The 22,841-nt window shown below is 49.0% G+C and overlaps 6 protein-coding genes across 6 annotated transcripts; 4 read left to right on the forward strand and 2 right to left on the reverse strand.

The window, feature by feature from the left end:
- The first annotated feature begins 76 nt into the window (after positions 1-76).
- F4812DRAFT_410266 (uncharacterized protein) lies at positions 77-3,113 on the forward strand. The gene has a single exon (XM_047932516.1). It carries the CDS (start codon positions 369-371, stop codon positions 2,793-2,795), a length of 2,427 nt encoding a protein of 808 aa, XP_047795108.1. The 5' UTR covers positions 77-368; the 3' UTR covers positions 2,796-3,113.
- Positions 3,114-4,762: 1,649 nt separating this feature from the next.
- Positions 4,763-5,826, forward strand: F4812DRAFT_25432 (uncharacterized protein). The gene is made up of 2 exons (XM_047930754.1): positions 4,763-5,215; positions 5,268-5,826. The coding sequence occupies exons 1-2, from the start codon at positions 5,161-5,163 to the stop codon at positions 5,450-5,452; spliced, it is 240 nt and encodes a 79-aa protein (XP_047795109.1). The 5' UTR covers positions 4,763-5,160; the 3' UTR covers positions 5,453-5,826.
- F4812DRAFT_25406 (uncharacterized protein) lies at positions 5,326-6,983 on the reverse strand. Its single transcript, XM_047930751.1, has 4 exons — positions 6,314-6,983; positions 5,653-6,234; positions 5,411-5,517; positions 5,326-5,363 (listed from the first exon to the last, which is right to left on the reverse strand). Exons 1-2 carry the CDS (start codon positions 6,681-6,683, stop codon positions 5,726-5,728), a joined length of 879 nt encoding a protein of 292 aa, XP_047795110.1. The 5' UTR covers positions 6,684-6,983; the 3' UTR covers positions 5,326-5,363; positions 5,411-5,517; positions 5,653-5,725.
- Positions 6,984-7,615: 632 nt separating this feature from the next.
- Positions 7,616-10,915, forward strand: F4812DRAFT_25467 (uncharacterized protein). Its single transcript, XM_047930756.1, has 4 exons — positions 7,616-8,046; positions 8,118-8,184; positions 8,245-8,357; positions 8,413-10,915. The coding sequence occupies exons 1-4, from the start codon at positions 8,003-8,005 to the stop codon at positions 10,589-10,591; spliced, it is 2,403 nt and encodes an 800-aa protein (XP_047795111.1). The 5' UTR covers positions 7,616-8,002; the 3' UTR covers positions 10,592-10,915.
- A 7,143-nt stretch (positions 10,916-18,058) lies between these two features.
- Positions 18,059-18,836, forward strand: F4812DRAFT_454611 (putative vivid protein; the record flags this gene model as incomplete). Its single annotated transcript, XM_047936674.1, has 3 exons — positions 18,059-18,097; positions 18,212-18,349; positions 18,426-18,836. The coding sequence occupies 3 exons, from the start codon at positions 18,059-18,061 to the stop codon at positions 18,834-18,836; spliced, it is 588 nt and encodes a 195-aa protein (XP_047795112.1).
- Positions 18,837-21,250: 2,414 nt separating this feature from the next.
- On the reverse strand, positions 21,251-22,841 carry F4812DRAFT_410298 (uncharacterized protein). The gene has a single exon (XM_047932517.1). It carries the CDS (start codon positions 22,704-22,706, stop codon positions 21,966-21,968), a length of 741 nt encoding a protein of 246 aa, XP_047795113.1. The 5' UTR covers positions 22,707-22,841; the 3' UTR covers positions 21,251-21,965.

Raw genomic sequence — 22,841 nt, forward strand, 5'->3', positions numbered from 1 at the left:
CGATGCATGCATGTATCAGATGTAAACGGTACTTTGAGTAAACTTTAATTAATTGATATGCACTTGACGCGATAGTCGCGCCTTTGTAGCCCACATTTCTACCTCAACCGCGTTCATGACGCATCGTGTCTCTTGCCTAATTAATGTTCCTAATCAAATAAGCTTGAGTAACAAAAACAAGCCTCTCTCAACTTCAAAGTTATCCAAGGCTGAAAATACATTTCTATCATTTGTCGAAGGATTGCTAGCATATTATCTGCCTTATATTTAAATAATTAGCCTGAAAGTTACTGGTTAACCTGGTTAACTACTTGGGCGCACATTTTTGGAAATCCAAGCCCAAAAGGTCCACTTGGCCATCTACGATCATGGCGCCGCAGACGAGGTCCCATGGCAACTCATCCAACCCATCCAACCCATCTGGAGCCGTAACATACAGGTCAACTCCTGCTCCACCTAAGCAACGGTTATTTCCTGAGCGTGAACGCAGTGCTAAGCTCAGAACATATTCGCGTATACACACTGTCCGAAAAAACTTGAAGCAGAAAACACTAACTCAGATGGCTTTCGTATCCTCTTCTACGTCTAAGGAAGAGCATCTGCTCAAGTCTGATGATGAGCATGATGAAGAAGAAGGAGAAGAAGAAAATGATGGTGAGGAAGACGATGCTCAAGAAGTCCAACCTATCGCCCCTGAGGACACAGTGAAATCCAAAAAGAGGAGCAGAGGATCTCGACGCAAGACTGCGGGAGACGAACTAGCCAAGAAAAAGAAACCAAGAGATACTAAAAGACGAAAGACTATGGGAGACGTACCCAGCTCTAATCCGTCAAGTAGCTTCCATACTCAAACTTTGACTCAGTTCATGTCAACTAAAGGAGAGAACGGCAACGAGGATTGGCAAATTAATGACTCGCAAGATGACGATGCTGGTTTCATCTTAGAGACCCCTAAGAAGACCAAAGAACCACCTGTCCCCTCCAAAGCCGGCGAACGCCAATCAGAACTTAGATCCTCGGTTCCGAGTCTTATCGAGTCTGTTACCCCAAAAAACCGTCGGACGAAGGCGGTTATCCCATCTTCTACATCGCCCACGACACCGATGATGATGCGGTACAGCCCAGCACCACACAAGTCACCTCTAGTAGTAAAATCCATTAACTTGACAGGCCCTTCTCCTATTCTCAAGAAGGCCAGCGAGTTGTCAAAGGATCGAGTGATTCCGGATTCATACAGCACTGCGCATAGCTCACCAACCACACAGGCTCCAGGCTCTACAATCAAGGCCACACCAAAGAAGACTCGTTTCGAACTTCCCGAGGATAAAGAAAATATTACTCCAGGAAGAACTAAGCCAAAGAGCCCCAAGCCACTAAGGAAGACACCGGCACGGGAACCCTTACAGGAAGTACCTGATTCCGATGACGATGTAAACGGAACGGGGGATGTTGAAGATGATGAAGCTAGCACAGAAGACGAAAATGCACCAACGGAACGAAAAGGAGATGAGACCCAAGCCGAGCTTCTTTTGTCGGCAGACGAAATTAGTCGTGAACTTGAAGAGATCGGCTCTCTAGAGCCAAGTCGCTCTCGATCAACAACTCCCACACCGATCCCAAAGAAAACGCATGTGCTTTCTAAAACGCAAATAGCAACCATGTCCACACATTCTCCAGCTTCTGTAATAGAACAAACGCCGTCGAAGCATACACAGAAAAAACAACCAGAGGAAAGTCCGACAAAGCAACATACTCAAATATATACTCAAGGTATCGAGAGCCAACGACTCCCCCTGGAGGCCATTCACGCTCTTGGCCCCCAAACTGAGAACTCTGATATTATGGTCTCTCTTCATCCCGAGCCTCTGGCAGAGATCATCAACGGTACAAAGAATCACGAATTCAGGGTCTGGGAAATCCCACCTACCGTAACTCGTGTCTGGATTTATTCAACCAGGCCGTTCTCTGAGCTGAAATATATGTGCACTCTCGGCCCTGCTAAAGTACCTGGGGAAATTCAGGACAGCAAGGGTGCTGGAAATGTCGAGTTTAACCAAGGGAAAACTGCTGCTAAGTACGCCTATGAGATTATTCAAGTCTATGAGCTCAACGACCCTGTTCCCCTCGAGGAAATGAAGAAAAGGGGTTGGGTGAAATCTGCTCCGCAGAAATACATATGGGTTCCTCCTGCGGTTGTTGGAGCACTCACGGCGAATTTGAAGTGTGCTCTATTCGGAGAAGACGAAGAAATTCAAGCCGAAGCCGCGCTGGTGCCAAGCAGCCCCAACGTTAGTGAGTCGCAAGAACTCAATGCCCAGCTCCAGGATGATGCAGAGTTCTCAACCCAACATCATTCCGACCAGGTTGACGAGGTGATTCTGTCGAGCCAATCCCCGCGTAGGTCTAGCGCCAGGAGAACCCAATCGGCAAGGAAACAGGATTTCGTAAAACCGGCGCCGCCTAGATTAGAGCATGGTTCTTCGATTCAGTCACTACCAGCACCTGCAAGCCAAAGAACACGCGGCGCTGTTAGACCGTCGCAGGCTACCACAGTCTCAAGTCCGGCTCCATCTCCCGAGAGATTGCCTCCTCAGGCAATACCCATCCCCAGTGATCCGCCTGTCCCAAACCTACAGAGCAGCAGTCCGGCGGCGTTCCGAAGAGCGCGGGACAACTCTCTAAGATCCTCGCAGTTTCCTACGCGTAGCCAGATGCTACCGGATAGTTTGATAAATGACGAGATTCAAGAGCCGCCCCCGATTATATGGGATTCCGCGGACGAGCAGTCGGATTAACGAGTGACGAGCAACAGAATGAATTAGTTTAGTTAGTATACGGTGTAGCTGTAAGATAGGAGGTACTGAATAAGGCGTTGTGGCATGGATAGGTCGTTTTGCTTAGCTTGGCAGGTATGAGAGAATTGCTTAGTATAGGGAGGTAGGTTGCTTGGAGTTTCAATGATGGCAAGGCAGGGCAAGGCAAGGAGAAGGAGAAGGAGGTATGGATGTTTAGGTCCGGTCTGTAAGAGTATGAGGGAGAGATCGAATCACGCACGCTCTGACGTAGCGGTATGTGTTAGTTAGGTAATAATGGTACGAAGTTTTTTATTATTATCATTATTGTATCCAGGGTTATCGAATCTGGAACCTTGGTGGTGAGATTAAAAAAAAGTGCATATTACATTTCCCACGTGTGTCTACCTCCTATCCGCCCTCCAACTCCCAATAGGTAAGTGCCTATAACCAACTAAACTTCAATCATTAATAGATTATCATGGCCTTTTCTGTGCGTATGTAATGGCATCAAAGCGGACGAGTTTCCCCTCCTCCCTTCTGTCAGGGGTAGGAGGCACTAGTGCGGATTGGGCCTTATGGCCCACTAGGATAGTGTATATAAGGAGTACGCTGCTCCCTCGAAGGTGCTTCGAAGGGCAAGCGTTAATAGATCACTACTATACACTGCATACTTGACATTCTACGTGCTACTGCTTCTATTATTCACTCTAGGTACGACATACATCACGGGATCCCTCTGACACCTTCCAAATCTCAACCGCTTCGGAGTCGAGTCAGATAAACAAAATTCCTGCCCCTCCTGGGTACCTGCTATGCTATGCTATGCTATACCCGCCCGACCAACCCCATTCTAATTCCGTCTCCGGTTCTGGTTCTGGTTCTGGTTCTGGTTCTTGCGAGCAGAGGCGCCGTTCCGGCAGCGGTACACGACGACGACGGCGGCTACTGGGAGGGCGAGCACGGCGTCGTTCTGGGCGGTACTTGAAGCCAGTGGAAGTGCCGGAGCCGGAGCCGAAGTCGGAGGTAGCTTTGGTGTCGCCGTTGGGGTGAGGGTGGAAGATGGAATCGGGGACGTCGGCTGGGACGGGGAGCATGAGGATGGTGGTGGTGGTGGTGGTGGTGGTGGGGACGACGGTGGAGAAGAGGGAGTTAGTAGAGTGGTAAGGGTAGTAAGGTTGTATGTTGATCTTGAGAAGGGGATGAGAGAGGGTGTAGATGAAAAGGAGAGGGGAGATGGGGAGGTAAAATGGAGAGCATGGTTCGACTTACTGGTCGCAGATTTCTCCGTCGTTTTCCTGGATGGATACAGTGCAGTGCCTTCTGCGCTCGGCACTTCGATCCAGCAGCTGTTCAAGTCGGCGTTGTCGTCGCGGCGAGCCGCGGGATGGATTGGTAGAGCTGGTATGGTTTCTTCTTTGTATTCTCGATAGGTACCTAACCTAGGTATTCAAGTTCTTCGTATTAAGCGAGATAGTATTCGAAACAACGGCGAGTAGGGCGAGGGGGAAAGGGACCGCACACACGAACTATAAAACGGAATTTTACAGCCCATGTTTCTGGTCGCCATAGCATTGTGTGACTGATTACGCGGAAAGGGTATAGGGGGTTTAATTAAGCTCGTCTAACGACAGACGGTCTGAGTTTTGGTTATTGAGAACGTTAGTGCTTTGGATTATGAAGCTCTAGGGAGAGAGTCTATGAAGTTACTAGGACTTATATAGAGAGATTTATGCAGTCACGGCATATCGTTTACGACTTTGGTGGAAATAATACATATACACCATCTTAATAGAGGTAGATAAGGTGGCTGTCAAGTTCAAGTTCTCAACTTCAAGGTTATATGGGCTAATTAAGAAATATATCAATTGTCTACATTCTACACAGAAACAAAATACAAAATAACTAACAGAAGTGCCAACTTAACAGATAACCAAAAACCATATTCAATATGCTAGAGACTCTTCTGGGCTATCCAAAAGGTTGGATATGGCCTAAACTCTATTGAACTCATATCGCAAGGAGAGACGATGAAGATTATAACACCTAGCCTTGACATTTCCGCGGAGGCATGATTTCGATTCACTAGAGGATAGATACCTTATATGCTTATACCTATATACTATAGTATATGTGGCATTGTAAGTTGTCCATCACGATGACATCATGGCAACGAAGCACTAGCTGGTGTCTATGATCCAATGCTGCATATTGGTGTGAAAGATGTGAGGAGGTGCTCGAGTTTATATATTGTCCAACCGGAGCAAGCCATTCCCAATGTAAAGCAATACTGAGTACACGCTCAAATAGGCCCATCGTCCAACAAACACCACCTTACGAGACATTATATCAGATTACTACCTACGTTATGTCGTCGTTATTTCAGCAGACTGCAGCTGACAGCACCGAAAAACCGCCGCTGAGTGAGTCCTAGCGTCTTTGTTAGGTATGCATTGGCTGGCTGACTCCCGGAAGCCAAGCACCATACTGCGCCCGGCCCTGGCAGCGGACTGGATGAGAATCCCATTACTCGGTCCGCAACCCAGCCTCAGGGGGACAAAGCTGATACTACTACTACCAGTCAGCAGGCTGGAACTGTAAAGAGGTCGATGTCTCACCCGGCTGAGGCGAAGAGCGGTGTTGGAGGGGAAAGAGAATAGTGGTGTTGGGCATTGTGCGACGTAGAACCTGTAATCTTAAGGCCAGGGGGAATAGGACATCTTGACTGTAATAACAGCTCCTATTAGTAAATTTCTCAATATCGGGCTAATACATCCTAAGAAGAGAAGGCCTTAGGGGGGTTCTATCAATGAAAGTGAAAAACGCGTATTAGCCTCAGTTAATGTTCTTTATAATCTACCTGATAATGGAGTCATAATGTCAGAGTAACAGCGTCAATTGTGTTAGTTATGTACAAGCTTCTTAGCTGGCATCTATTTCTTAGGCTCCTCCTTCTTCTCCTCAGGCTTAGGTTTCGGTAGTTTAAAGGACTCGGGAGTGCGGTCGTCACCGGGACCAACTGGCTCCCAAGCTGTCGAGCCTCCCTCGAAGTTACGGAAGGCTTGGGTGAGCTCTAACGGCTCGGTGACGATGCGCTTCTTCTCCTCGTCGTATCGGATCTCGGTATATCCCGTCAGCGGGAAGTCCTTCCGCAGCGGGTGGCCCTCGAAACCGTAGTCCGTCATGATTCGGCGCAGATCCGGGTGGCCGACGAAGAATACGCCATACAGGTCGTAGACCTCTCTCTCGTACCAGTTGGCGCCGTCGTATAGCAGGGTGGCACTCGGCACGGGAGTCGCCTCGTCGGCGTACGTCTTAACTCGGATTCGCGCATTGTGTCTCACGCTCAGCAAGTTGTAGACAATCTCGAATCGCTGATCTCTGGTCGGGAAGTCGACTGCCGTAACGGTGGTCATTTGAGTGAATTCGGCAGCAGTGTTGTCTAGCTTTCCGTCAGCTGAAAAAAGCCCATTCCCTAGGCGGATATATCAACCCGGAGGGATGGTGCATGCACGTCTTACACTTGAGGAATGATAAGACGGGTATGACGCCTGAGGGTGGGATGTAGATAACTAGCTCATCCTTCCAGACGGAGAATTGTTGGATGTACTTGGGCAAGCAACCCATAAGCCAAGCTCCGTACCGGTGGAGGTTGTCGGCTTTGGTTGAGTATTTGTCTGCAGGGTTGACGATGGGCACCTTAAGTTCCTTGGGGTACTCTCGCGGCGCCTGTCTCATATTCGGAGCATCTTTAGGCAAGTTGACATTTTGGCGAGCAGTCGCGGAGATGCATCGAACGGCGGCGACCTGCTCGGAACGAGACGGCAACGATGGTTTCGCAGGTCGAAGAGCTGAGGCGAGAGCTCTGCTTCGACAGAGCTTTGTCGCCATGGTCGGATAGACGGGCGCGGGCGCGGGCAGGGCGAGCCAATTGATTTGTAGAGGTATTAATACCTAGGTAGTCTATCGAAGATTGAGCCGTCTATACTATGTATAATTCAAGGAAAGTTCATGACCTAATAAGAAGCCCGGTCCGTTATTCCAAATACGGTTGCAAGGTGGATCATGGATTGGGGGAATTTGGTCCAATCAGGTCGGGAGAATTCCCAATGCGCGGAACAATATTAAGGCATCCTCCGACTTACCTCACTCCACTGGGCAGTCTCCATCCCACTCCAGGCAGGGCAGGGCAGCCCAGGTGTCTATATTTCAGGAGGGATGTTGTGATACCTACTATGTATACCAAATCACATACTACCAAATCCGTGACGTAGCACATGACCTCGTACTGTTTTTTTTTTTTTTTTTTTTTTTTTAAGTTCTTGGATTCACTTACCAGACCAACACAGAAATTTACAGAAAAGTTGGATACAGCTTACTGCAGCGGTGAGACTGCATCAAAATGCACTATTCGTGAACACCTAAGCAACTGCTAGTTTAGTTCAGATTTTTAAAACGTTACCGTACCTAAATGAAGTAAGTTAGGTAGATAGGTAACGTTATTGTTTCTACCTTTTTTTTTTCCTTAAATATTTGACAACCAAAAAAGAAAAAAAAAGGGTGAAGCACAAGTATCTTATGTAATCGGTACTTATCAATCTGCCCCAGTGTTCTCGCAAACGCAGGTAGCAGGGTACACACAGCCTTGGAACAACAGCTGAGGCAAAAATTGAAATTGACGCTAAGGCGCTAAGCCGTAACAGGCCATTGAAGTTTCCTAGGGCGAATCGGGTCAACCTTTCTTCTCGGCGCTCTGAACCAATGTTTCTGCATTAAACCTTCTTTGCCTTTTCAAACCTTCACTTGTTCTTACCTTCACGCCATCACCGCAAACTGACCAACGGTCTGTATCTTACCTCCGCCTTTACCCTTACCACACGCGACCTCATATATGAACCAGCCGTTTTCGCCTCTCCTCTAATTTCCCTCGGACGCGTTTTGACAGGCGGGCTTCGCATGTTCTTTTTTCTCTCTTTTTTTTCCCTCCCGCTATAATATTCATTTCTTTTCACCTGCATAATCACCCGATATTTCAACCTAAACTGGACACATAGGCACAACGCGCGCCTCCGGTGCATACCCTCACTTTTGCCTCAGCAATCTTCAATAACCCAGCACCTGAGTTAAGCCTCGACAGTGCAGCCTAGTGCTAGAGCTTTTCTATCAACCAACCACAACTTTCTGAGCCAGCTTCCCCCGCAGAGGTCAATATGGCTCCTCAAGATAGCTTCATCGATGATGAGGAGGATACATGGTAAGGATATTCTCATACAGTTTTCTTCATCTTATCTGTTATAGTATAGGAAGCTAACCCCTCGTGCGTAGTCCTCTGTGCATAGAAGAATTCGATCTTTCCGACAGAAATTTCAGACCCTGTCCTTGCGGATATCAGGTAGGAGATTAACACGATATTCTATAATTATTGGATAGGGCACTGATGTTTTTGCACCAGATTTGTCAGTTCTGTTTCAATAACCTGAAAAACAACCTTAATGGACTGTGTCCTGCATGTCGGCGGCCCTATGACGAAAAGGACATAAAGTGGAAGGTTGTTACACATGAAGAGTATGTTCGCTGTATCGAATACAGAGGGGGACCATATGGCTAATATCATACACAGAGAGGCAGAGTTTCGCGCCAATATCCAAAAGAACCAGAAGAAGCGAGCATCGGAACAACGTCAGAAGGAGGTGCAGAAACGCGAGGCCGAAAAGGAAAGTCGCAAGAATCTCCAGGGCGTCCGTGTCGTACAGAAGAACCTTGTCTATGTAACGGGTCTTACACCTACCGTGCGGGAAGACGAACTGCTCAAGACACTTCGTAAGCCCGAATTCTTTGGTCAATATGGCAATATTCAAAAGATTTCGATTAGCAACCGGAAATCTGCGGACGGCCAACCTCAGTCACTCGGTATCTATGTCACGTTCGAGAAGAAGGAAGATGCTGCTCGTTGTATACAAGCCGTACACGGTTCGCAAAACGGTGACCGTGTCCTCAAGGCCCAGTTGGGAACGACAAAATACTGCTCAGCCTGGTTGAGACACGAACAATGCGGAAATCGACAGTGTATGTTTCTACATGAGCTTGGCGACGAGGAGGACAGCTATTCTAGACAAGATCTGTCCTCCCTAAACAGTGTCCATACTCAACGTCCCTTAGCGAATGCAGCCTCGTCATCACGATCTGCATCACGCCAGCAAGTGTCTCATTTGCCCGCAGCTCTCTCGCAGCCCATGGCCCGCACTGCTAGTAAAGAAGGGTCAGATGCTGGTGACGGACCTGCCCTGCCGCCTTCAGCAAACTGGGCACGGACCACTCAGCAGCGCAGTCGAAGAGGGAGTCACGCAACAAGCGGAGCAGCTTCGAGTCCTGCTATCTCGACCTCCTTGCCGGTTACCAGCGAATCGACACAGGAGGCTGTTGAAACTGCAGTGACCACAGAGCCGCCTCCTTCAACTAGTCGAAAAGCAGAGAAACAGCCAGCAGTCGATACACCTGCCAAGTCCGAACCCGCTAGCTCTAAGGCTAATTCTACGACTGCGACTGCGACTGCGGCGGCAGCGGCTACGTCTGATTCAGAAGATGACATGCCTGATTTTGGTGAACTTTTCAAGGTCCTCGCTCGTACTCGTCCTGAAACGTTTCTCCCACCTAAAAATAAAGATGAGTCGTTCCCCCCTTTATTTGACGTAAATGGTGGCGCGAAAAGGCGGGCTATGAGGGAGGAGGAAGAGAACCGCTTAGGTGACCATGAAGAGCAAGTTGACAACTTGGAGGCCTCAGAGGGCGAGCCCGAGAGCGGTAGCCTTGCGCTCGGTGGGGAACCGGAGGATAGAGACCAAGGTCGCGACAATGGTCGTTACGACCAAAGGCGAAATCCGACACAACCTCCGATTCAGCGTACAAATGCCAACGATCTCTTTGGACCAAGCCTATCTGGCTACTCTCAGAACCCCGCGGCTATCGGCTCTATTGGGGGACGCACGATAACGCCGCAACAGCAACAGCAACAGCAACAGCAGCTCTTCGTTCGTCCTCAAGGCAGTTTTGCCGACCAAATGCCGCCTGGCATCTCCCCGCAGTCCTCGCTCTTCCAGGGCCAGGGGCACAGTCGCCAGCAGTCCAGGTTTAGCTTTGCGAACGAGAACAGTGCCAGCTCGGTCAATGTGAAGTCGACTGGCGACCCGCGGTACATGGCTCAGCAGTCATCTATGATGCCATCCGCATATCGCGCGCAGCCAGGCAACCAGCTCTATTCTTCTATACCAGGACCCCCACCAGGACTCAAGTCTGCTGGTTCAACGCCTGTAAATGGCGGCATGTTCGGCCAGGGGCATTCGTTTGGTGGGTCGGCATTTGGCGCGGGATCGAAGGATAATTCTAGTGAAATTCTCCAGTCTCTCATCCGTGGTAGGGGCAGCACCCAAAGCCATGAAGCCACAAAGCGTGAGTACTTCCCTTTCAGTAATCAATATCCACCCTCCACCTCCTCCACCCCTGCTCCTGCTCCGGCTCCGGGCCTTCTGGCATCGCTCCAAGGTACCCAGCCTGGGGCTTTCCAAGATTTCGGACCAAAGCAGAAGAAGAAGGGGAAGAAGCACAGACACGCTAACACTTCCTCCTCTGGGGGGAGTGGCTTAGTAGATCTTGCGGACCCGAGTATCCTGCAGGCGAGAATGCAGCACCAGCAACAGGGAACCGGCACCGGAGTCGGACAGGGGCTATACGGTGGACAAACCCAAGGTGGGTACAATCCCAGCATGGTTTATGGAGGCGGCGTATACGGCGGCAGGTGGTAGCTGCTTTGTAGCGCATGAGGAGTATGGCGGCGCGTTTGTTTTCTTTTTTTGCTTGGCTTCGCCGGGGGTTACGTCGGGGGCGTCTAGGTTTTCGGAAGGGATCAAAGGAAATAATCGGAATATTCCACAACATTGTTTGAGCGAGCATTGCAGAGAGGCATGGCCCAGGGCGGGTCTAGGTTGCATTTGGCGTCCCCATTGCTCTTGGAAACGACGAGGCTTCGCGGCCAGTGCTTTGCCTTTCAGATGATACACACTTCTTTTCTGGCACTATCCTGTTGTTTGTTCCTCGCATTATTCGGTCACATGGTCACGCCAGGCAAGCCATCGTCGTCTTCCACAAAGTTCTTCATGTACGTTAACACGCAGGTCGATCCTCCAGACCAGGCCTGAGAGGCTGCTCAATATAGCATTTCTTCCTCGTACCCGATGCTCTTGTCATGTATAAAAACTTGTGGAAGACGACGGCGGAAGCTCTGTGATGTGTCGCTTGCTTTTTTCTGTCTCTTTAGTATTGTAGTTCATCGCGTATAGCTGGTAAAAGTAAGCTAACGTATCGTGTCTCTTAGACGATGACCTTTTACCCCTCGACGAAGTTTCCTCGTCGGTGGACGCCCTTGTTGCGGATCCCGAAGTCCCCGAAGAGCCTCATTTGCCCTTTTTAAGAGGTGTCGTTCCTAGGACCCCGTCTGTCCCACCCGGTCTTGGACTCAGCCATTTGCATCCGACGGCGCAAGTAAACGAGAGAAGTTCGAGCCCTGCTCCTGGGCGACATGTCCAACCAAGGCCCAACTCGGCGATATCAGCAAAATCGCCGGCTATTCCGCGGCCTGTAACTCCACTAATTCCGAAGACTCCTGTGAAGCCAGCCCCTACTACTAATAAGGAAATTATTACTCCTACCGCCGGAACTGAAGCGAAGAAGAGCATCAAGGAACTGGCCGCAAAGAGCGGCTTGTCGAAGGACATCGCTGCCCAAGCTTCGAAGTCTACAGGAAGAGGTGTCCTTCAGGAGGAAGATTTCCCTGCTCTAGACTCGGTCAAAGCTAGCTCGCCCCCTAAAGTTACACCGGCGTTACCGTCTAAGGTCCCAGCTAGTACCAAAGCACAGAGCAAGAAGGTTTCCAGTGATAATACAAATAAGGCATCCCCAGCAAAGCCTACACCCTCCAAAACCGATAAGCGTCCAGTTCCTACTACTCTTGACATAGCTGCCGCTACGAAGACTACTTCACAGCCTACTGTGAACGAAGCGACAAGTGGAGCAGATAAAGCTCAGCAAATTCCTGCCAGTACTTCCCAAGCTAGCAAGCTTCAGGGAGCTTCCGCTTTGTCTACTCCTACACCCACAACAGCATCTGTTTCTTCTCCCATCGCTAAGGTCGCGCCGAAGACGCTTCGTCTTGTTCACACTCCGAAGGCAGAGGCTTCACCTGTTCTACCCTCTGCGGCTGTTGCATCGATCCGAGCTGCTGGTATGGCCGGCTCTGCTCACCGCCCTGCGACTCCCGGGAGCGAAGCGATCTCTGACACTGCATCCATCGTAAGTGCCTCTGTGTCTGTGTCACGGACTAGCTCTCCGCCACCGTCGAAGATTGGCTCTGCGTCTGTGCGTGCAACTACGAAGAGTCAACAGCGCAAACAACGCAAAGAGGCTTCTAAGGAAGCCACTGCTCAGATCGTTGAGTCGAAACCAGTCGAGCAAGAGGTAGAGATAGCTCCTATCCTCGGTAGAAAGAAGAAACAGAAGAAGGAGAAGAAGACGGCCAGCGTAAGCCGCCCAGATACGCCTAGCGCTGCAGAACAACAGGCGGATGCATCAGCGTCTCAAAAAGCTCCTGTCACGGCCCCCGCTGACGCAAGCAAGAAAACTGGTGAAACTAAGAGCACTACCAATGCGGCGTCCGAAACACCCAATGCTGGAGCGCAGAAGAATAAGTCGGCCAAGAGCCCCCCTAAGAGCCCTGTAACAATCGACACTTCAATAAGGTTGAATGAGTCGACGAAGACTACAGTTTTGACTCCTGATTACGTTGGCCACGCTCCGGAACCCAAATTAGAGCAACCTATGGACGAAGATGTTGGTGATATTCCTAACCTTCGTGACGTCTTTCGGGCTATCATGGAAAGCGGCAGTTACCCTGATGCCGAGTCTATTAGTTTCTTCAAGCCTATACCCAACTATCGCTCGGACTTTCCTGGTATCATGCCCACAACCCTACCGCCAACATTAAAGACTATCGTTACCAAGGAAGATGAGGATAAACTCAACGCATTCCAGCCCGTTCGAAAAACGGTGAATGACCACACCGTACTCCTGACGCCCAACGGAGACTGTCTTCTCAACCTAACCGAGGAAGAAGCCGACCTATTCCTCGAACTGCAAGACCGCATCAGGGCCGACAGCGCCCTTCCCACCGCCTTCTCCGCACCTCGCCACACCCCCGCCACGGGGTTCAGCCTCGTCAAAAACCGTGCAGTACCCAACGGGACCCCGTCGTACTTCCCCTCCGGCCCGGACAACTACCCAAGCGACCCCGTCGGCAAAATGCATCGCGAGGAAGCCATCAGCTGCATCAACCAGCATGTCCTGCCGTCGCTCAACCTCAGCGGCTACAAGGCTGGTCCCGGCGGCGCGCCCGGCTCTACGGGCCGCAGCGTCAATCTCCAGCAGCTGGCGCCGTGGATATGCCCGTCGGTGGAGAACGCGGAGGAACGCGGGAAGATGTTTGGGGGCCGCGCGGGTGACGAGTTCGTCGGCGGTAGCGGTAACGGTAATGGTAACGGCAGTAATGGCGGTGTCGACTACGCCTACCACGACCAAGTCGTCCCCGGCGGCATCAACGCCAACGGCGGCCCCGCGATAGGCAGCGCGCCGCTGATGGGCGTCGAGGAGGCGGAGGCCGCGCTCGCGGTCTCCAAGAAGCAGCACGAGGTCCTAGATAAGAAGCTTAAGCAGCTCCAGGCGAGGAACAGGCGCCTCGTCGGCCTGCATTGACTGCCTGGCTCGGCGGAGGAGTGGGACCGGTACCCATTCGCAGGGTACGCGGCCACGGCGGTCGCGGTGGCCGCCGTGGCGGTTTGGGTCGCTAGGGTCGTGGTCGCGGCTTTCGCGGCTTTCGTGGCGGCGTTGCGGTCTGTTTTGGGGGTTGTGACGGGACAGAGTTAAGGCGGAGAGAAGCTTTTACGCGGTATTGATATTGCTGCATTTTTCTTTTGAGCGAGTGATGGTGAATAGTTGACTACGCTATAGTTAGTTAACTTGGTATTCATTCGTTTTACTCGGTAGGGGAATATCATGGATGGATGGATGAATAACTCCCAGTGGGCGTCAAGACGGAGTTTTAGCGTGGAAGACCACTGATATGGGTGGCCTTCATATTACGATATGATGTTTTACACGAGTATCGTTTCTTACCAGCGGATACCTATCATCGTTATCTGTCTACACGGCTGCATAACGGGTTTACCTAGCATGTATGATGCGGGAGCGTCTAAGTTAACTCCGCTCAGGTGGTGGCATTGTCGTTTCATTCACAATGGAGATACCTAACGGCGTTACGAGGTAGACATGGCATGGCATGGCATGGCATAGGATGAGATATGTACGATGCGCACGGAGCATTGGTTGGCGGTTTGTTTGTTTGTTTGTTTGCTTATGTGTATGTATCGCCATTCAGCATCCGACCTACGGTTTAGGTAGTTAGGTCGTAGGAGTTACGATAGGTTCTTAGAACCGCGCGTATTTGAATTCTTCACTTATGCTGACGTATATCGGTTATGGTTGTGTGTTCAGTGTGTATTGTATTAGGTACCTAGGTATGTGTTAAAGTCCTGTTCGTCGTGATGTGATATCCATTATCAGTAGTGGTATCTCAGTGTGCGGTCTATGAACATCGCGCGGTAAGCTAACCTACCTAGACTACCTCTATTTGAGCGATCCCAAGCGGTAGTAGGTTCTGTACCGAATTGCTGAAATCTACCTGGAAGTAGGTATTAAAATCTCGCCAAGAGGGTTCCAGTAAAAAGTTATCCCGACTGTTTCGTTTCTTGTATACCTCCCTCCTCTCTTACTTTCACCCGTCGCCGCGGATCGGTAACGTCCTAGCTTAAGTCGTATCAGGGTAGTAGGTGTGACAGTCCCAAAGCTCAAGCCTTGGTAAGTGACACACACGTAAGGCTTAGGTTAGAATTACTAGTTGCTAGAATGAGAAATAATAGCTTTCTAAACACTACGAGCAATAGACGTGATTGGCAGCCTAGTAGCACACGCACGAACTGTACTCTTTTCCGGCTAGGTAATCTTCACGTACCTGTTATTGTACCAGAAACGGAAAAGTCGAAATGGATAGGTACAAGTAAAGAGTCGAGACTTATTGCTGTAGTTTCGGGTATAGAAAACCCATAGTCTCTGTCAGACTACTTACTTACCTAGGTACCTAAGGTAAGTATATGCGAAAAAAGTAACATCGAAATAATAGAGTAAATTCTGACAGGAACTTAGTCGAGGAGAGGGATTCAAGTATACGCTAGGTATAGTTAGTTGAGGTACCATAAGTCGTATAACTACCTATACCTAATAGAGTTGCCGAAAACTACCTGTCTTTCAACCCAAGCTGAATTGTGCACTGGGACTCCATGATGTCCTGCATATATACGTAATCGTTCAACTACCTACTATAATAAGGATAGTCGTTGCTTTTCATCGTGAACTTAGCGTAACAGGTATTGACAAGCATGTTTTTCTAGTGTTGCCTATCGACATGTACATTGTTTGATGTGATATTATTGCGGTTCTTCGGCCCTACACTCCCAAAAGGATGGTAACAGTGAGCGGCTTCATTGACCCCCGTACATATTCCGCAAGTAATTATTATCAGGCAGGTTTTGTATGAGAAATTCCCTAGCTTTTAACTTTCTAATGTAGAATCTTTAAGACATCTTTCTTTGCACAAGCTATAAAACTACCTAAGCTTATAACGTATTTCTATCATAGAAATTACCTTATAATATAAGTTATTTGAAAGATAAAGTATGGTACAGTGGAGCTGCTAATTCTTACCATCCTTTTAGAGTTGTAGATGTCGATATGCGTAGCATAGTTGTAGCAGTAAGAGCGCTCTGTGCTCTACCTCGGGGCTATTCAGGGGGACATTTAGACATGTATTTTCTTATTAAGGAAATTTTTTTTTTCTCTGGGCCTACACTAAAACTACCTAGACATTTTCTCATATACTAATAGGAGGTATGCACCTAGTCACGATGGGAATAGATGACTTGTTTATGCAGTGTGGTGAAGTCCGGTTTTAAGTCCTTCCCGGGTCTCTCCGTATCAGCTGACCAGAATATATATTTATTCGCCGAGCATCGAGACCCGCTGCGATTGGCTTCGCATTGTTGCTGAGAAAAGGAAGCCACTGAACATGTCGAAGGATCCACGAGATCGACAAATAGCACCGTAAAATCGGATATTTCGAAATAGGGGAATCTTCAATTTCAATGAGACATGAGCGAGTGCGTGTGATATGTGTAATACTAGAAACGCGATTTCTCAAAACACGATCAAGTGACTGAAAGTTCGATTCCTATTAGTGCCGTTCATCGTGTCTTGAAGCTCCCTTTGTTTCTGCAACAGCACCTAGGTGGGGTGATGTCTTGAGTCAATATAATAAATATACCTCACATGTTATGCTATAAAAACAAAATAATAACAACTACATAGGTACCTAAAGTATAAGTAATGCCGAACTTGAATTATTTTTATTAGCACGTCATCATAGATGACCTGCCGCAGATCATTGCATTACACATAGATATACGAAGGCTTACACGACAGTTTACTCAAGTATAAAGTACCTACCTAGGTAGATACCTAGTGTAGGTACATGTTTTTGTCACGTGGAAACGGGGTTGGGTGACTGGATGGAGTTTGAGGCTGATTGAATCCGGCCAAGTGCCGTTGTGCCCGGGGGGATTAGCACCGGGCCAGTGGGCATAGAGCGCACTAAGCTAAGCGACGTGTGGATTCGATTGGATTTGATTGGTAGATCTTCGAGAACCGAGACCCACCTGGCTTATAGCTTAAATTTCCCGATCCAATAGTGATGACGCCCCCCGATTGTTCTCAAGATCTGGACAGAAACCGCTTCTGCAGCGATCGATGCATTGATATGCGCATCGGGTTACTCAACCAGCCAACGTACATAGGTACCTAAGGTAGCATCGCTCAAAACAGCAACAACAAATTATTTACTATTACTTACCTAAGGTAATTTCAATTTCACCTGCATTAACGCCTGAAGCCCCCGTCGCCAACATTGCTTCCGCTTTAAGAGCCGCTTTTCGCAGGTCGGCGAAACCGTTCGAGGCCTTCGTTTGGTGCGGCTAACTTAACGAACAGCATACTCAAACCGTTTAGTAAAATGGAACCTTACCATATTTTTGCATTGGGTAGCTCGTGATGATTCTTCGATGCTTCGATGCCGTGCAAATGTACCGTATCGAGAGCCAATGGGCTCTCTCAGGGAGGTTCTTCGACTAAACTAGGACCAAGAACCAACCACCAGGCTATTTTTCCCAATAGCGACAAAGTATGTCTTGAAGGAGCATGAGCATGAGCATGAGCACAAGCACGGGCATGAATAAAGGCATCGAGAAGCGAGAATTTGAGACCTCACGAGAAGCTAGAATCTGAAACCAAACAATTGGATAACTTTGAACAATCGGATTCTAGAATTCGGATCAGAGAAAAACGCCAAACTGCAATTAGACTATTTCCCCCGAATTTAGAATAGATTATGTTGGCGTTCCCGTCTACCGTCGGTTACTTTAGATCCATTTCCGGGAACAGGGTCTGGTACTATAGTAGCTCAAAGATGGGGCCTTTATGATGCTCGATCAGAGCTATGACATGACATGGCGGCGATCATCCAACAGAGGCGTTATCCATACTCTCGGTATTTTCGGTCCTCTCCACGTGTGTGCGTTGGCTTAGAACATACCATTCGCTAGCTTCTTCCTATCCATCTGTCTGTCTGTCTGTCTGCTTTCTATTTTGCTTGTATGTAATTCCATGTCCCGTTCTTCATTAATACGAAACATCTCGCGCGGGTCCAATTATTAAGACCTCTCTTTCATTCCTGCGTTCCCCGATCTAAAAGCCAATATAGCCGCGCGAGACATGAGCCGAGTCGGACGGTACACAAGCCGGCTTCACTCGCTAGCACCTTTCAACCGTCCAGAATTTAAATATAACTGAGCGCCGTCGTCACTGCTTTGAAGCTTCTGGGGAGGCTGCATATTTTGCTAAGCGGCACGATATTTATAAAGGCTGTGTCCCGACTTTACTATTATCTACTAAGTACCTAACGTACTTGCTCCTCTTTCATCACAAGGGTTCCAACCTTCTTGGAAACTTACCTACCTGCCTAAGGTACATAGCCGTGCTCTCACTTGTATTACTCCACAATGACTATCATGAACCCCTGGGAAGAGAGCGCGCTGCAGGTACGTTACCACAGTTCCCCCTTATTCATTTTCATCTCTTGCCCTTCACTCTCCCTTATTTAGAGGGCTGGGTTATATCAAATCAACCACTGACATACTTGAATATTAATATAGTATCGATACCAAGATGATAGCAACGCATTTACGACAGTACCGGCCAGCATCGGAATGGACTCAAAGGATACCGTACACGACGGTATAATTTACCCCGGACTCTATGCTCCGAGCGGGTTTGACATGATGAGCATTCTCGTGAGTTTACTACAACAAGAATTCCCTCACAAATATCTATCTAGTTTTTCTTTTTTTTTTTCTAACACGGCGAAAGGTACGAGTCATGGCCAGACCGAACCCCGTCGTCGAGCTCGGTCCCATCGACGCCTCCTGCGCGCTCATCATGTGCGACCTCTACCAGGAGGACTACCCGATAGTCTACGCCTCGGACCCGTTCACCGAGCTGACGGGCTACTCGCGCTCGGAGGTTACCGGGCTGAACTGCCGGTTCCTCCAGGCACCGGGCGGACGGGTCGCCAAGCAGTCGGCGCGCAAGCACGTGGGCAAGGAGCTGCTGAAGAAGATGCGGCGCGCCGTCGAGAGGAACGAGGAGGTCGCCGTCGAGGTCGTCAACTTCAAGAAGAACGGCACCCGGTTCGTCAACGTGCTGTCCATGATCCCGGTCTACTGGGACAGCCAGACGCCCCGGTACTCGATTGGGTTTCTGGCCGAGAAAACCTGGTAATAAACTGAATAACTATCCGCAAAACAAACAAGGGGCGAGTTACCTACCAAGTTCTACCCAGCGATATTTTGGAAGCAGAGACATTTGATCACAACAAAGGGAGGAGAGAGAGAAGAAGAAGAGAACAAACGAGAAAAGGAAACAAGAGGCGGAGGGAGTTTGGGAATGCGAGTTTTTCGAATTTTGAAGCAATGATACCCCCCGTCGTCGACCCGCGCTTTCAGGCACGCCAGCATCAGCATCACGTTTTTTAAACCCTACCTATTTTTACGTTTACGTTTAACTACCAGGCATATTCTTTCCGTGCTTTTAGGCATTTCAATCTGCATCTGATACCCAAATGTTCTTCTATACTACTACCTTAGGTACCAAGCCTACGGGACTTCGCATGCTGCCGATGGGAATTCATGAGGATACGAGTTTGGAGATTTTTACCTAATATTAGCTTTGGATGGACAGGACGGGACGATATACTAGGTATATACATAGGTATATATGAATTACGATTTTAGGGGGGAGATTAGAAATCTACGGAATAAGTTTGTCTGAATATTAGGATTTTTGGTAGTTTGACTACAGAATAATATATGTAGGTAGTCATTTACATACTTACGTATAACTATGTTAGTTGTGTAGCTATGGTGGATATTATATCGTGGAATAATGCATATTGAATTTGTATTGGCATGTTTGGTACCCCCTTTATAAGGTGCTCCAATGATGTTTATTATACTCGCCGTAGCAGCTTGAGAAAATAGATATTACCTACCTGGGTACCTAATCAATAGAGTATACGATTAACAATAATCTAACCCATATTATACAACAATCAACTTTGAAGAGGCGCAAATGCATTCGATACCACGGGAAGTGCGAGGCCTGTTGACCTCCCCTCTACTGCTGGCAAAGAGAATCCCGATCCAACAACCAAGGATACCTACTAGGTTAGGTATTAGTCGGAGAATAATCCTCCCACCCGCCCCCCTTAGCTGATACCTATATCGTAATCTCACCGAGTGGGAATTACGGATATCTATCTAAGAAGCGGACAAGCTCTCTTCGCTAGCCAGCCAGCCAGCATCCAACTTTCCTTTCGTCCACGTAGGTACAGTACCTACCTATGTATGCTTCTCCCTGCAACACGAACTACCTACATACCCAGAACAGTAAACAGGTAGGTCAGTCACAAGAGATCTCCACGTCGCCGCTTACTACCTACCAAAGTAAGTTAAGGTAAGATAAGGTATAGAAAATTACCAACTTGAAAATTCCACGCGATCCAGGTCTCCGAATACGAAGAACATCTACCTACTTGTATACCTTGACCCGTCATATTCTTTTTTTCTCTTTTTCCTACCTTAGGAGGTAAGCAACCTACCTACCTACTTCTAGGTTAACTAACCAATGCAGCTAGGGTAGTAATATTTATTACCCACTCGCTCCTCCGTAAGGCACTCTCGCCCGATCAACCCGCTACCACCAGGTCGACTTTACCACGCTGGGTTTCTTCGATCGCCCTACCGTAGGCACGTCGTTCCCATCGGTGCGTCGCAGATATGCTTCTTCTCACCCGCCCCCCCCAACCCCCACTTCCCACTTCTCTTCTAGGTATAGGTAGTTTCTGCTTAAGATTGCGTTGGTTAGACCCCACCCGGTCGGTACCAATACGACGGAAGCAGGGGGGGGGGGGGGGGCTGGAAGAGTGGGATTTAAGGATTCTCCTTCTTTCCTGGAGTGGATGAAAATGAGACTTGTAGTGGCGAGATGGGACTGGCTGGGCAGGGGATGGAGTACGGTGGCCAGGTTCCTGTTAGGTTTTCTTGATTTCCATTAGGTATGTTCTTCGTGTGCAGCTGGGCCTAGGAGGTGGTAGGCGAGAGGCTGTGATAAGACAGATGGATATTTATTGCCTTGGCATAGCACTTGGTCAGCGGAAAGAGGCATGTTGTATTCTCGACTAGGTGCGTATCTACCTAAGCTATCTTGATTTTCTCGATTCGTTATCGAGGCTCGTGGAAGAGCATTTGGGTCCAGTTCGGTAATACTCGGGAACCCCTTGCGTGAATGCTCGGTGCTATTGTAATCGTGTCGAAATTCGGGTTAGCTCTGATGTAAGAGCACCTAGGTAGACATACAAAGCAAGAATCAAAATATAGCTATCTAATGTATCGTACCATAAGCGCCAGAAGGTGCGAATTAATACTACTCTTGTCGATATTCATATAGAATCTTAGCAAGACATTTTAGTTTGGAGTATGTAGACGAGCCAAGACACCGATATTATGTCCTTCCGATGCCTCGTAGTTAGCAACCACATGTAGTTAGTTATATTATGATATTCTAGAAGCTCGCCTTATCTCCGTTATTAGAGCTGAATACACTCATGGAGCACGATATATATAACCAAACAATGTACGTGATGCTTCACCATCTAATATCACAACAACAAATAGACCGGTTTGCTCTACTTGATCAAGAGTACCCAGGTAGATATCCTTTCAAGAGAACCTTGGACGACTCTATTAACTTATTATATTTACAGCGTTGGTATCTTCTTTTATTCCTGAGAAATCACGTCTAATAACTGAATCCCGGGAAATCAGCATCCTCAAACAGAGCCCCCCCTCCTATCCTGCTCTGAGCTGCCCAGGACTTGACTATTTTAATTACCATAAACCAGCCCTCTTCCTCTAACTGCCTATCCGTGCTATACCCCCCTTTCATAGCCTTACTTTCTTAAATCGCGGCGTATCTTACCTAATTAAGAGAGCCTCCGCGACTCCACGCATAGAGACGACTATCGACGCAAGCTTTCCTTCATCCGCCTCTGAACCCCATGCCATTACCTCATCAACCCACATCAATAATAACTCTGGTAAGTCGTCCCTCTGACGAATCCAATAACCCCTTAATTCCCCTCGAGTCAAGACGCGACCTCCTTATCACGGGAGTACGTCAAGCCTTCACAGCAGACCTATGGTCCCCAACATGAAGACCCTATAATCCGCTCCAATCCGATCCGATCTGATTCGAAACGGGCACCTAATTTCAAGGGCCCGAACCAGAATTTCGCAACATAAGGTAAGTAACCAATAATCAACTAACCGCACCCTGCTCTGCCATACTCTCCTATCTCGTCTCAACCCCCAACCCCTCCTCAAGCGTCCCCAGCGAACTCAACTTATCATCCAGCCACCGCGCCAGCTCCTCCGCCTGCCTTCTCGTGGCCACCACCGCGGCGGCCGCCACGCTGGTCGTCGTCGTGGCGACGCTCGCCGTCGTCGCCGCTCCGGCGCTCACCACGCTTTCGACTTCGGACGGGGAACCCAGGGGCGTTTGGGGATGGGGCTCGGTGTTGTTGTTTGTGTTTAACTGTTGTTGACTTTGGTGCTGATGTAGCTGTTGGTGTTGGCTATGTTGTTGTTGTTGCTGGGGAACAGTTCGCGCAGGCGTATGCGTCACGTAATCGCCCTCGCCAGCGCCAGCACTACCCGCGGCCGCGGCAGAGGTGCTCGGCCCGATACACACGAACAGCAGGCCGCAGCGCAATTTGCGGATGACCATGACGCCGGCGGTAAGTTGTATGGTCACGACGCTGGGAGGGTGTGGAGACGGGGGCTGGGGCTGGGACTGGGGTAAGGCCTCGACGACGGTGTCGGGCGAAGAGTACAAGGCCCATATAGATGCGGCGACGGTGCATTGGGTGCGCAGGGTGCCGACGGGGTGGGGCGATGCGTGCGCGAGGAGCTTCCCGGAGAGGGTCGTGAGGACGGCCGTGTGGACTTGGGGACCGAGGTTGGCGCTTAGAAAGGCAGTTAGGCGTTTGGTGAGGAGGAGGGAGGGCGTAGGGGTTGGTTGTTGGTTAGGCATGGTGGTTGCGGCACTTGTAATAGTGGTATTGGTATTGGTAGTGGTATTGGTATTGGTAGTGGTATTGGTATTGGTAGTGGTATTGGTATTGGTAGTGGTATTGGTATTGGTAGTGGTATTGGTATTGGTAGTGGT

This window comes from Daldinia caldariorum, assembly GCF_022478825.1.
Source record: "Daldinia caldariorum strain CBS 122874 unplaced genomic scaffold F4812scaffold_1, whole genome shotgun sequence".
NCBI classification, from domain to species: domain Eukaryota; kingdom Fungi; phylum Ascomycota; class Sordariomycetes; order Xylariales; family Hypoxylaceae; genus Daldinia; species Daldinia caldariorum.